Raw genomic sequence first — 15,587 nt, 5'->3', positions numbered from 1 at the left:
ACATTCAAAATTCTAAGTTCAAGCTTGAATAATATGATAATAGATAAAAAATTACAAAAAAGTTTAAAAAATATTTATAAATTACTTTACAAATAAATATTTTTATGTATAAAATATTTTAAAAATTGAATACATGTAATGTCGGGTTGGTTTGGTTCGGTTTGGTTTGACTTTTTTTAGTTAAAACCAAACCAAACCAATTATGGTCGGATTTTTTTTTCCAACACCAAACCAAGTCAAACCAAACCACTAGTCTGGTTTTTTTCTCGGCTTGACTCGGTTTGGTGCGGTTTAATTTGTACACCCCTAGACACAATCATTGAGTTTCAACTTGTCGAAGTTGTATTCTAAGACATTGTCCTCAGTTCAAAAAAGGTACCTTGAGTGAATTTTTTTTTTTTCACTTTCTTTCACCCATGATACTTATTTCAAACTTCAAAAGAGGGTACTTTGAGTGATATTTTTTCACTTTATTTCATCCATGATACATATTTCAAACTTCCTGAAAAATCATGGAACTCCATGAACTTTCTGAAATAGTTTAGTGTTTGGGCAGGTGAAGAGGAGAGACATAGGTACCCCAGTGCAGAGGTTGGCTATGGACGATTTTAGAAGAGGTAGAGGGAAGCCGAAAAAGTATTGGGGAGAGGTGCTTAGACAGGACATGGCGCAGTTCCAGCTTACCGAGGACATGACTTTAGATAAGAGGCTATGGAAGATTCAGATTAGGCTAGACGGCTAATAGGTAGTCCCACGTATCCCGTCATACTAGTAGTCGCAGTTTTGATTTTCATTTTCTTGTCCTTTGATTCTTGCAACTATATGTTGTTACTTGTACCACAATTATCGTATTTATCTGTGGTAGCTACTACTTCTTTCTCTCAGACTGCTTTATCATGGCTTTTGTCGCTTTCGTAAGTTTCATTTTCGTATTGCTTTGAATTGTTTGTGCTCATCTAACCTTTTCTCGTCATGTTTTCTCTTGAGCCGAGAGTCTTTCAAAAACAGTCTCTCTATCTTTCGAGATGGGGGTAAGGTTTGCGTACACTTTACCCTCCCCAGACCCCACACTGTGGATTTCACTGGGTATGTTGTTATTGTGTTGTTGTTGCTTTTTTGTCCATATATTATTTTCAATTTAAAAGTACTTTATTTTCATTTACATTTCAAACAATGGCTAAACTTTATATGCCGGCTCAAAAATTGATCATTCCAAGTAATTTCTCCCTTTTAGCTAGCTTGTAAAGTTCTACTTAAATTAATTTTCAAGCTTTTACTAAATGGCCAGCATAACCAAGACATCAATATCTTTAATATTATTTATCTATTGAATCTTGTAAACATGGGTGAAGATGACTTTGAAGCTAACTTCTACATATGGTCTTGGTCTTTCGGGCCCAACCTATGAAAATTAAGCAAGAATATATACCTTTCCTCAAAGTTGAAAGCTTTTATAAAGCCAGCTTTCAATGAACTTGCATCTGCTGTAAATTTCCACAACAATAGCTAGAAGGAAGTTAAAGGGGGTTTGCTTTTACAAGAAGTCCTTGAAGAATATTGGTAGTGGCACGACCCTTGCAATCTGGCGTGGTACCGACGACTTGAAATAACAAAAATTGAATGTTAAGTAATGTCATCTATCTGATAATGAATAGAATAGTCGATATAGTATACACACAAGTTGACTCGGACATAATTATTATGAAAAAAATGAAACTTAAGTATTTATACAAATTGGCTTGCAGTTTAGCACCAACTGTGACATTGGAGTTTCATCCTCCAAAGGCAATGATGTTTTCTTAATTCTGGTTCATGAAATCAAGAATTCCGATAAGGATATTTAAAATTTACTATGTAATTTTTTATTTATATATTTAATATACATATTATTTTTTTCGACAAAAGGTGTTCAACATATGACCCTGCATCTATCATAGCACCTACGCCTTGGAAAATAATTTAGAAAATAATAAAAAATAAAAATTAATGCCATTTTTTTTTTATATTAGATGATTTTGTCACCTATATAATTAAGAATTTAAGATGTAACACATACTCTGTCTGTTTCAATTCATGTGGATTGAGTCAAATTATGAGGGTGAAATTAACTAGTAATATTTAGAGTGAGTTTGGATATAAGAACTTTAACTTTTTTGAAATGAAAGTAACGTATTTAGGAATTACGTGAAAAGTATTATAAAGCAAAATAATAATTAATTGGCTACTATGTTTATTAGAAAAACTCAAGTATTTATTCAATTGAGTTTGGCAGTTTAGTAGCACCTGTGACATTGGAGTTTGATCTTCCAAAGGCCATGATGCTTTCTTAATTCTGATCCATCAAATAACCAACTATACCAACCGCCCCTTTCTCTCACCACTTCGTCCCGCAAACTACGCTAAGCAACATAAGGAAACTAACTTAGACAAAGACAAAAAAAAATTCAATCTTTGACAAAGAGACATTGAAGAATAAGTGTAAATTCTGCAAAGAAAAAAAGAGAAGAAAAACTTATAATTCTATGCTGTGACAAAATATCGTGTGAAGACTCTTTTATTTTGTTTGACAAACAATTAAATGAGGACATGCATGTCACGAATTGGGTTTCCTAGCAGTTGTTGACTCTCATCAGGTATGTTCATTTTCTTAGGACACTTGTTTTGATAAATCAACCTGACCACAAGCCTCTTTTGGTGTTTATTGCTTTTCCATTGGTATTTCACCAATTGATATTTTTGTTAAAAATATTTTGTGTCTTGTGGTTTGAATTTTTGTTGGCAGCTATGCAAATGGTCGGAGATGGAAATTATTCTGTTTTTTCAGCAGAGCAGAACCATTAGTGGATGGCTAAAGATTCACAATTTTCAGGGGGGAAGTCCCATCTTGAAGTGAGTTTTCCTTCCCCTCTCCTATTGCACCAATTATATGGTCATTGTTATGTTACATTTAGCAAAATTGATGAGTAACAAAAACAAATTGATGGGAGTTAGTCAGTTATGAATTTTTGAAGAATCTGATGCTTCTGATATTAGTCATGCGTAAGGAATGATACCAAGGGGGAGGGAGAGGGGGTATACTTGAGTTATAAACTTGTTGTCTTTATCATTTTTGTTTCAAAATAAATTATGGTTAAATATCACAAGGGAATTCAATAGGGAGCTATAATATTGTAACTTTTAAGAGAGGTGATCAAGGGCTAAATAAGGACTATTGGCCTAGTGGTCAATGAAGTGGATTAAGAGTCACGAGGAATTAGGTTTAAATCCCAGCTAGCGGAGGCAAAACACTAGGTGATTTCTTCCCATTTTTCAAAACCTTGGTGGATAGAGTTACTTGATACCTGTGCTAGTGGGAGGTAGTAGGTACCCCGTGGAATTAGTTGAGATGCGTGCAAACTGGCTTAGACACCACGCTTACAAAAAAGGACTGCCATTGATCTTCTTAATATAGAAATAAATCAAAATCTTTGTCAGTTTGTCATTGCACTTGGAAGGTGTTGTGTTTTATCCCTTGCTAATCATTCATTGACTTTCTATTAACAAACTTCCTTTTCTTTTCCGTTTGATAAATCTAATTATTTTGTTCATAGAATGCGCGAAGTTGGTTTGAAAAGTATGAACAAGGTGAATGAGTGGCTCGATTAGAGGAACTTTTTCATGCCTGTGGAGAAAATTTTATAATCTTCTGTCTATGTTTAAGATTTTATTCTGCATAGTGACCAAAAATACCTAAAGGCTACACATTTTGGCCTTCTTTTTATCATATCTAATGAAGGAATACTGGCTAAACAGATGGGATCACTAGAAGGAAGAGCGGTACTTCAGCTTGAAGATGAGAACCTTGTGAACTCTAAGCATAATGATAGGAGGACATCTTCTATGGATGCCACTCCTCAGATATCTGTTTTTGATGCCGATACGGACGATGTCAGTTGTAAATGTGTGTGGAATAATATACTAAGGCAGATGCACATAGTTTTATTCACCAAGAAGTTAAACCTACTTATTCCTTGTGGTCCTCTAGCCATGATTGTTGATATGTTAACCGATCATCATGTAAGTCGCAGAACTTTTTCCCGTCCGATATCATCGATTCTTGAAAGAGCTGACTCACATTACTTGTTCTCTTGTTCTTTTCTGTCATGACTTTTCAGGGATGGATCTTCTTTCTTAGCTTGTTAGGAATCATACCCCTTGCAGAGCGCTTAGGTTGGGCGACAGAGTAATTCTCTACACTCAGTATCTACGGTACTTTGTATGAGCAGATCATTAAGGATCAAGGGGAATGCATTTGTTGTTGGCACCTTGTCACTATTTAGTTAATGTTTCAGGCTTGTAGCCTATTTGGCCAAGCTTCTGGGAAATCAAAAGTGCTTAGTTTAGAAAGTTGAGGAGTTTGTCCAAGCTTTTAGAGAAAAAGTAAGTGCTTTTGTGCAGTAGCAGAAGTTGTTTTCGGAAGCTAAAAAAGGTAGCTTTTCCTCAAAAGCACTTTTGGCATTGGTCAAGCACAAAGTACGGCTATAATATTGGCAAAAGTGTTTTTCAAATTGATTGGCCAAACATAAACTGCTACTTTCCAAAAGTACCTTTCCGAAAAGCATTTCTGACAAAAATCACTTTTCAAAATAAGCAAATTCTGGAAGCTTGGCCAAACAGGCTATTAATGTGTATTAATGGCAGTAAAATGGAAGTTTGCGCTAGAATGCATTTAAACTTATTCATGTTCCTGTTTTGTTGTATGGATAATTTGGAAAATGAGTAGCTTTCTAATTATGAGTCTCTATTAAGTTGATACAATGGAACTTTGTATTGGAAGAATAAGCTGAAGGTGATCATTTGTGTTACTTAGAAGCTGTTAATAGTATCTACACGTTTCATAATTGATGTGTTTTTGGTTTTTTCATTTATGTAGGCAGCTGGCTTTCTACACAGGGCCAACAGGTAATCTTGTGGTTTTGCTTCATATCATAGATGTACATACGTATTTTTCATATACTCGACTTTAAGGTCATTTTTCTTCTTTATGTGACTATTTGCCATAGGACATTTTGTTGCATTAGAATAATGATCACTTCTTCAGTCTCAACTTGGTTTCGGCTTGCTGTTGTAATTTTGCAGTTGGAGGACTTTTAAATGCAACTTTTGGTAACGCGACAGAGCTAATAATATCAATGTATGCACTGAGAAGAGGCATGATTCGTGTGGTTCAGCAGTCATTATTAGGTTCAATTCTATCTAATACATTACTAGTGCTCGGATGTGCATTTTTTGGTGGTGGAATTGTTCATTCCAGTAAGGACCAGGTTTTTGACAAGGTAGATTTTGTTATTACCATATTTATATGACCCGGAAATCAATATCAGTTTTTGTTCAAGCTGTATCAAACGATCACTATAGCAAGGTATGACATTCTATGATTTTTCTCTGTTCAGGGAAATGCAGTGATGAATTCAGGGTTGCTTTTGATGGCAGTGATGGGCTTACTGTTCCCTGCTGTCCTCCATTTTACACACACCGAGTTGCATTTTGGGAAGTCAGAGCTGGCACTTTCCAGATTCAGCAGCTGCGTAATGCTTGTAGCATATGGTGCATACCTGTTTTATCAGCTGACTAGTCAGAATAGTCTTTACATGCCAATTTCTGAGGTTGGGGTTCTTTATTTTCTCCGAACTTTTTGTGTTAAATGTCACTTCAGGTTTCCTAAAAGTTAATAAAATTCAGGAAGAGGGTGAGAATGACGGGAGCCCAGATGAGGAAGAAGCCCCTGAGATATCAAAATGGGGGTCAATCATATGGCTTTCGATTATGACACTATGGATCGCGGTCTTGTCAGAATACCTCGTTAATGCCATAGAGGTAAATTCTTTGTGCTGCTATTTATTCTCATTTTTTAATTGCCTTTTCGTAACTTTGGCATTAGTAGAATCATCTCATTCTCAATAAGTCGGGAATCTAATTTTTTTCCAGTCTATGTTCCTTATATAACATAAAAATAGATTACAAAATGTCAGAAAATTCTTGACAAACAATCTGCTGCCAATAAATAAATGGCACAAAGGCTCATATCAATCTCAACTCTCTACCTAAGACAAACTGAAAAAAATGTTTTTCTGAGTTTCTCTGCCAATAAACTACACTATCTTTCAGGGGGCATCAGTTGCTATGAGTATTCCTGTGGCATTTATAAGTGTCATACTGCTCCCGATTGTTGGAAATGCAGCTGAGCATGCTGGTGCTGTCATGTTTGCTTGCAAAGACAAGCTTGTACATTCTTCTCTCTTTTCTTTGCATCAAAACTATGGTTTACTATCATTTTTCTTCATTTACCAATTTACCTGGTGCCATCACAGGACATTTCTTTGGGAGTGGCAATAGGCTCATCAACACAGATTGCCATGTTTGGGGTAGGTAATTCAAAATATTTATGCATGTTAAATACATCAAAGAGAAACTTTAAGAAGGAGGTTACTCTTGAATAACTTCAGATCGGACGTCTCATTCAGGAAGACTCTACCATTAGGCTCTAGCTATATTTGAATGTAGATGCATTATCTCATATTTTATCCGCCTTTACTTCCTGGACCATCACATAATAACATCCACTGAAAATTGTTCTCGTATTACATAAGTCATGACCCAGAACTTATATGCGAGCCACTTTTTTCATTATGATAAACACATTTGGAACCTTTCCAATAACCATGTCAATTGTCAACTACCTAGTAAAGTAATACATCGAATTTGTTCTCGTATTGCGTTCATCTTTTCCTGAAAGTACCCAACTAGATTGCCCGTGTATTAAATATGTATGAAAATTCTTATAACTAAGTCTGTCATTCTGGTTTTCTTTTTCATTATTGATTTTTTTTAAGTTTTAATTATTCAACATTTTACTTGTTAATGTTTGTTGGCTTTGATTATAATCTGTTTTATCCTTGGCAGTTTATTCTCTTTGAACCTGTACTTTGATGCAGATCCCCTTCTGCGTGGTGGTTGGATGGATTATGGGCCGTCCTATGGATTTGAACTTCCAATTGTTTGAAACGGCCACGCTTTTCATGAGTGTCCTTGTAGTAGCATTCATGTTGCAGGTTTGCTCTTAAACTAGTAAACTAGATAAGTTAGAAATCTTTCTGGTTCTACTTTTTCCCCTTTCTCTGATGTGTATTAAATTTTTCTAGTTGGTTTCTATGCCGTTTTTTAATTTAGAGGTTGAGGTTTGGAAAAAGTTAAACCTTACTCGTCTTTTCAAATTGCATGAAAACTAAAACATGAAGGCAATGTATTTGCTTCTAAAAATTAGAGTTTCTGCAAGTCTTTCATCGGAGCTTGATCCAATTAAAGAAATATGACATGTCTCTTTTTCCTCCTCCTTCTCGATCCTTTGCTCTTTGCTTCACTCCTGAGGGTATCTGTGGGCTATGATTAAAAATTTAGCTCACAAGGCTTCGTGCTGTTGAACTTTTTTTTCCTGTTAACCTTTCCTCTTTCTGCAGGATGGAACTTCCAATTACTTTAAAGGACTGATGCTCCTTCTCTGCTATTTGATAGTCGCTGCAAGCTTCTTTGTGCATATAGATCCAGAGGCTATACGTGAGTTATGCTGCTCTTATGAAATTACCATATGGCAGCTCCTGGTCGTTGATTTATATACTCTTTTGGTGTTTATTTTAACTGATAACATCTGTTACTGTCATTTTAACTGATAACATCTGTTACTGTCACTGTTATTCTGATCTGCTTTTCTCTTGCTTAGTTTTTGAGCACTTCTTCTGTGGTTAAATAAGATAACTGGTTAACCATTTTTGTTCTTGGCAAACTCAACATTGCATTGATTACTGCCCATCATATATTTTAGCTGAGATATACAATTCTTCGGATACTGAAACACTTCACAAAATATGGAAAGCATGTATTAAGCACAATTTGGCAAAAACTTGCTTTGTAGTTATGAATTCATTACTGATTTTGGTTAGGCTCACGTGGAATGTTGTATGATCCTTATCAGAAATTTTCTTTTAAAACTTAAAGCAAAAAACTCCATAATAATGAGGAAGCGTTAAAGTGAAGATGTTCTTTTCTTGAGCCTCTGGAACTAGAAGATAACATCCAGCAAACTCTGGTTCAAGTTTGCCTAAAAGTCGTGCCACTGCTCATTCCAGACAGTGAGCTGATTAGGAATATCTCAGGTGAGAAATTAGGATCCAAGCAGAGTTTGTAAAGATTGGATATTATTTGCCTCTTCAAGTCCCACTAAATGGAACAATAAATGAAACAGATCCGTCATGTATGTCTTGAAAATTTTCGTCATGTTCATTCTGATTTTCCTTGTGTCATCCATACAGGTACAATATGCACCTTTATAATGTTTAGTTGCAACCTGCTCGATATTATTTGTTGCAGAGACTTCATAATGTTGATTAATCAACTGTTGCTTTGTTGGATACGTCATTATCATTCTGTTTTTCCTTCTAATCCAATATTATATATCATGGCTTTGCAGAGGACAAGCCCACAAAAAAAACATAGATAAACATCGTGGTTTCTGATCATGTCAACCTGCTAAAGCTGAAGGGCCTGAATTCAAATTAGAGTTGCATATGATAAAGAGCCATTTCTTTTAGTTTTGGCCACTCTGAGCTCTGTATATTAACAAGCATTCATCTGTTGATGATGCTCAGGGTTCTGTATTACTACCATCTGTTCATTTGAGAAGTATATGTTGTTTTGTCAGTTTTGACTGTATCATTAGGTCTTTTTGTGTGGCAGCTGGTGATTTATTTTTTCGCCTCGAAAATGGCTGGATAGTAAACAAGTTTTTGTGTTATATATATATGAGGAATTTCAGGTTATTGTAAACACAATTTTTGTTGCTTGTCAAAAGCAGAATGTATTGTATTTGTCATCTGTAATCATAGACGATGTATCGGGCATACGACGAAAGTTCAATCCTCTATTGATGACTAAATTTTTTGATTTTGTAGTTTCACCAAAAAAAAAAGTAGTTTCACCAAGAAAATAGAAAGCAAAATAATGTATATCGCCCCCGGCCCCCCGGCCCCCCCTCCCCCCCACCCCAACCCCAAAACTAGAAAGTGGTACTCTTGCAGCTAATCCTGACAAATTGTTGGTATTTTGACTTTCTTGCAATATTAAAACTCTATGTGAGATTAGAGTATGCCTGTCAACCGGTTCCAACCGGAACCGGACCGGAAACCGGTTAGGAAACCGGCCGGTTCCGGTTCCAAAACCGGAACCGCCTAACCGGTTCCAAAACCGGAACCGCCTAACCGGTTCCGGTTAACCGGTTTTAAGGTCCAAACCGGAACCGGTCCGGTTTGGATTCGTTAAATTTTTTTGTTTTTTTTGTTTTTTGTATTATATATATATATATTATAGTATTTATTTGTATATTGTAGGTATATTTACATATGTTATACAATTTTATAATTAAAGTTTAAATATTTACTGACTAACAGCCTAACAGCAAGTCAGCAATACAGAATAGTGCTTTTCGTACACATATATATGTATAACTTACATATACTTATATATATGTACTATATACTCTATATACTTATATATATGTATAACTTAATATATATACTATATATACTTATATATATGTATAACTTAATATATGTACTATATATATGTATAACTTAATATATATACCATATATATGTACTATATACTATATATAGGATAGCTTAATATATATATAGGTATAACTTAATATATATACTATATATACATATCTACTATATATACAATATATACTTAATATATATACTATATATATTTATATATGTGTATAACTTAATATATACAAGTAAGTATACTTACTTATATACTATATATACTTACTTATATACTATATATACTATATATACTTACTTATATACTATATATGTACTATATACTATATATAAGTAAGTATATATAGTAAGTATATATAGTATACTTACTTACTTATATATGTGTATAACTTAATATATATAGTATATATACTATATATACTTGTATATATGTACTATATACTATATATACTTACTTATATACTATATACTATATATACTTACTTATATACTATATATACTATATATACTTATATACTATATATACTATTTTTTCTATATATACTTAAAATATACTAAGAATATACTATATATACTTATATATGTTTAAGTATACTATATAACTTAAGTATATTCTTAGTATATTTTAGGTATATTCCTAACTTAATAAAAGTAAAAATATAAACACAAGTAAATAGAAGAAAGCTCAATGAGCCATATATTTTATTCATTCTTGGATAACATTTATTTGCAAGTTGTATTTTTTTTTTAACTTGCAAATAATACATGAGTTATACAAAAATAGTAGAATAATAAAATCACCAATTTTGAACCATTTCGTTAATTTCCCCCACATCATATTCGGTATAATTTCCAACAAAGCGAAGGTGGCTAGAATTGCAAATCCACCAAAGCTACTTCGGATTGTTGCAAAATCACCAACTCCACCAACAATATTATAATTGCAAAATTAATAATTGAAAGTTCAAACTATAATAAGACTTTGTGGCTAATTATTGCAAAGTAACTATAATTGAGAGATTGAGATTTGAGAGAAAGATGAAGAAGAGTGAATTGAAATGAAAATGAAGAAGGGTTTATATAGGGGTGGGGGAGGGGTTAAAGTGTTAAAAAAAAAAATTTGGGGGCCAAAAATTAAGAAAATGACCGTTTGGCAACGGCCATTTTTGCAAATGGACCGTTGCCAACGGTCCATTACCGAGGCCCAAGTCCAACGGCTCTTTCCTTTTTTTTTTTTTTTTTTTTTTTTTTTAATTTTAACCGGTTTAACCGGTCCGGTTCCGGTTAAGAAAAATTTGGAACCGAACCGGTTATACCGGTTCCGGTTTAACCGGTCCGGTTACCGGTTAAAACCGGTTACACGGAACCGGTTGACGCCTTTAGATTAGAGTCTTGATGGGAATATATAGCAAGACTTTGTGGTCTAGTGGTACAACTGGGAGTCTTAACACAAAATGTGTGGCATGAGTGCCACAGTGTAACTAAAAAGTTTCAAAAAGAAAGTTATCGATGTAATAAAAAAATACCCCATAGTAATAAACTATTTACACTAATTCACTTGAAAAATCAATTACTTGTAAATATCAAGGCTCCCGTAAGAACACTACAAACAAAATGAATAATTTGTGGAATTACACTCAGAAAAAGGTTATTGTGAATTTACACTTTAAAAAAAGAGTTATTTGTGGAATACGTTTAAGTTTGTTAAAATATGGTAAATATTGTAGAGATATTTAAATATGGTAGAATATGATTAGCCTTAATCTATATCTATATATAATATAAAGCTAGGCATAGACAATCATATGTGGCACCTCTCTATGGCCTCCATTGACATTCATCCATTTTCTCCTTTTTTTTCCTTTTTCTCTATTATTTGATGTATTGTAGAAATAAATGTCTCAATTAATGCTAATATTCCTATTCCTTACTGTAAAAAAAACTAAAGAGTCAATATTTGTATGCCTCAATTAAATGTCTCATTTACTACTATAACCTTTCATGTTTTTTATTGGATCATTCTTATATGTGCCCAATCATGCTTTACTATGGAGGCTAATACGAGGTTGATGAAGAAGAGGAACGGAAGTTAAACTTGAGATATTGATTTGATTATGGCACAAGCAGATGTGCCAAGGGCAAGGCAGCCTATTGTTTCCATGTCACCAACTTTTCAGGTTTTGTGCTTAAATTATTTTATGATTGCTCAACTGCCCTGCCAAGCCTCCTATTGAGCAATTGGATAGTACTTTGTTTTGTTTAACTCAAATGAGATTTACTGGAAATATGTGCTTTGTTTATGAATAATGTGATATTTGATTTTCTTCATTTTGTGAAAGAAGGTACATTCACTCTCTTGAATCTGAAATAAACTTTTTAAATCATATCATGTCATTTGTTTTAAACACATACTTCTAAGATAAAACTATATTGAGGCATATTTTCAGAAATATTTTTACTTAGCTTAATTCTTGTAATTATACACTTTGGACTTTTAAATATAAGGTAACGGAAGAACAGAAGCAAAAAGCAAAAGAAAAGAATAACAGATTTCTTTACCCAAAAATAAGTGTCCTAACTTTTATACAACATATAAAGGATTAAGCTTTTAGATCTTCATAATGTTTTGTCTCGCCACACAGTGAATTAGACTAAGTAAAATTATCTCTGAAAATATTAGTTTAAATTTAGAATTTTAGCATCAATATATACTCCCTTAAATTCTCTTTTCATAGTACTCTGCGTTGTTTTTTTATCTATAGAATAAATGTTAACTTCTCCTAAATTGAGAGTATTGTTCCTGAAGAGCTATATATGTCACTGTAAAACTAAAAAGAGGCAAATGACATTTTATCTATTCGCATTTGTTTTATGTTTAATTGTTTACATATGAAAGTTTTCCTTATTAGTATATGAATTTTTATTTTCGTCTATGCATATATAGTTGGTTTTTTAATTTTGGCAGTTTAGATTTTATCTTTTCTTTATTAACTAAAATTCTTTTCTGATTCTTTTAAACCTTTTTCCCTCATTTGATTATTTATTGCTATAATGAAGGAAGGGAATAAAGAGTTGTAAGAGCAATGAAGAGTTGTAAAATATGAGCATAATAAAAATTTACAGTATAGGAATTAATAACATTTATTATATGTTTTAATGAAGGAAAATAAAGAGTTGTAAGAGCAACAAAGAGTTATAAAATATGAGCACAATAAGATTTTACAGTATAGGAATTAATTATTGGAAATCTTACGAAAAATACTTCATCACGAACACGTGTAGGGACTTTTCTTTTTCACGAACACTTGTAGGGACTTTCCTTCATCACGAACACTTGTAGGAACTTCTTCTAAGCTTGAAGAAAATACTTGATCACGAACAATTGTAGAGAATTCTTCGTAGCTTGAGGCATGCCAATGACACTGTCCTTAAGGATATTTCACCCGGTATGGGTGTATCCCCCAGGATTCAACAAGCTCTTCTAGTACAAAACTAGGAGCCAGAATCTAACAAAGATTTATCTCATAAAAACCCAACAATACAAAACGAGAAGAAGTAGTTTTCCCTATGTTTTTTCTTTTTTACTAATGAAAACAACTTTTAGTATATATAGATTGAAATAGGGACCTGATATTATGGATAGAATAAAGATGACTGAAGGCCATTCAAATGGTCAAAATACGTTTTCTACAATACAATCAATATTCTGAGTAAAAGCCAATAATGGCAATTCATAATGGTCTGTTGCCATTGCAACGTTAGGATAGAATTCAAGATATAATTATATATCATAAAGTGTCATCAAGTGATCAAATTAAATACAATAATACCGTTTGGCAATGGCAAATTTATTCAACATGAATTCTGCCATTAAGGCTAATAAAATAGAATCAAGTCTTTTGCATTAAAATCAACAAGAACATTAAAAATATTCTTTTTATTTTTGAGATATTAAATAGAAAATAATATTTTGCTAACATTAATAACATTCCCTGCGATTCCACTACTTAATTGGTTGTATTTCCTTCATATCTTAAACTAACGAGAAGATCATGAAAATGTGATTGGACTGCTCTAGGTGGTGAAAAGAAGTGAGTTGTATGTTAATTTATGGTCCAAAATTTCAATTTTGATGTTGTTATGTGGTTTTTTTCTTTATTTAATGTGGCCGTGAATATTAGATGTTCAGTAATTTTTGGTTTCAAAATCAGAATGGTTAAGGTCTCTTTATGTTTAACTTTTTTCATTTCCTCAGTAATAATATTTTTCTTAGATTCTTTAGAAATCATTTTTGTGCCATTGTAAAGCAATATAATTAATATTTCCATGACATGACTTTTGGTTAGTTTTAGAAAAATAAAGATTTTGCAAGGGATTAATGTCTTTGGGTTGAATTATCAACTTGTATATTTATATTTTTGAAAAACATTTAAAATATTTTTAGCTTTTCGAAAATCATATCCCACTTTAATTATTTTAATACTCGTTCAAGCATTAAAAGAATATTATTTTTTAATTTAAAGAGGTTTCGTGACCGCGCGAAGCGCGGGCAAAATTCACTAGTTGTAGAATATTCTAGAGGATCTACATTAATTATAGGTATTTTATTTCCTTTTGCTTCTTATTTTCTTATGTATAATAGGGATGTAATCTCTTGTATGTATGCAATGAATAAAAGCATTCATTCTCCAAAACTCTGTCTTCTTTCTCGTTCTCTGTTTCTAACATGGTATCTGAACCTGTCGTTTGAATCCATATTCAATCTTCTTTTCTTCTCGTCTTGATAGCACTTACCGCTCCATCACTTTGTTGGGTCTCTTTTGTTTTTTTTTCTTTTTCTTTGTCGACGTCAATATATTGAGCAAATATCATGGACAAGAATGATATTTCTCAACCTATTTCGTTGTTCTCAACGGATCTAACTATCGTCGTTGGTTTGAGGCAATGCATAGTTTTCTGAAAGTGAGAAAGTTGTGGCGATATGTCACTGGTGATTTAACATGTCCTAAGCAAGGTGAAACTGAAATGATGAAAAGTTTGTGGATCGTTTGGAGGATTGGATAGTCGAAATCATCAGATCATTACATGGCTTCGGAACACTTCCGTTCCAAGTATTCATCTCTAATTTGGACAGTTTGATACTGCAAAAGAGGTATGGGATCATCTCTCTCAACGATATACTATTTCCGATCTTTCTCATCGTTTTCAATTGATGAAGGAGATAGCTAATCTGAAACAAGAAAAGGGGGAACCTGTTTATGAATTCCTCTCTAAGATGGAATCCATCTGGAACCAATTGACCTTGTCTGAACCTTCATTGAAAAATTCTGATGATGCTGCCAAATTTTTAGCTTACCGCAATAGTGACAGATTGATTCAATTCTTGATGGCTCTTACTGATGATTATGAACCAACCCGGGTTGCATTGCTTAACCAACAACCTTTGCCCACTCTTGAAGATGCTCTTTCTCGCCATTAATCTGAAGAAACTCGTTTGGGCCTTTCACGACCAAGGGATGATTCAGTTTTTGTAGGCACTAACAAGATTGGTGGCAAATTTTGTCGCAATTGCCGTCAAACTGGTCACTTTTTACACGATTGCCCAACTATTGAATGCATAAATGTAAGAAAAGGGTCATATCTCTAGGAATTGTCCTCCAATATGTCGGTATTGTAAAAAGGAAAATCATTTGATTGAGAATTGTCCTACTCATCCGCAGAACAGAAATCAATTTTTTTGAACCACCCTTCAAATCCTGTACTTGCAGTAGCCAACAATTCTGGGACTTCATCAGTCGCCACATCAGTTGACCTTCAGTCTCTCCTCAGTCAACTCCTCTCTTCAACTGGTAATACTTCTGCAGCCCTAGTTACTTTCTCAGGTAATTCATCTTGGTACTATGATTCAGCATGTTGTAATCACATGACATACTCTTCCAAGATTTTCTCTTCTCTAACTTCTCTTTCGAGCCCATCTTATATTAATAT

At 33.3% G+C, this 15,587-nt stretch overlaps 1 protein-coding gene across 1 annotated transcript; it reads left to right on the top strand.

Annotated features, from left to right (window-relative positions):
* Positions 1 to 2,265: 2,265 nt before the first annotated feature.
* Positions 2,266 to 8,954, top strand: LOC132618326 (vacuolar cation/proton exchanger 3-like). Its single transcript, XM_060333397.1, has 13 exons — positions 2,266 to 2,633; positions 2,783 to 2,889; positions 3,793 to 4,056; positions 4,155 to 4,222; positions 4,913 to 4,941; positions 5,119 to 5,315; positions 5,433 to 5,645; positions 5,722 to 5,856; positions 6,148 to 6,264; positions 6,351 to 6,404; positions 6,975 to 7,091; positions 7,497 to 7,593; positions 8,504 to 8,954. The coding sequence occupies exons 2-13, from the start codon at positions 2,845 to 2,847 to the stop codon at positions 8,527 to 8,529; spliced, it is 1,362 nt and encodes a 453-aa protein (XP_060189380.1). The 5' UTR covers positions 2,266 to 2,633; positions 2,783 to 2,844; the 3' UTR covers positions 8,530 to 8,954.
* The last annotated feature ends 6,633 nt before the right edge of the window (positions 8,955 to 15,587 follow it).

This window comes from Lycium barbarum, chromosome 11 (assembly GCF_019175385.1).
Source record: "Lycium barbarum isolate Lr01 chromosome 11, ASM1917538v2, whole genome shotgun sequence".
Taxonomy (NCBI): domain Eukaryota; kingdom Viridiplantae; phylum Streptophyta; class Magnoliopsida; order Solanales; family Solanaceae; genus Lycium; species Lycium barbarum.
This window is presented reverse-complemented; position numbering and strand designations above follow the sequence as displayed.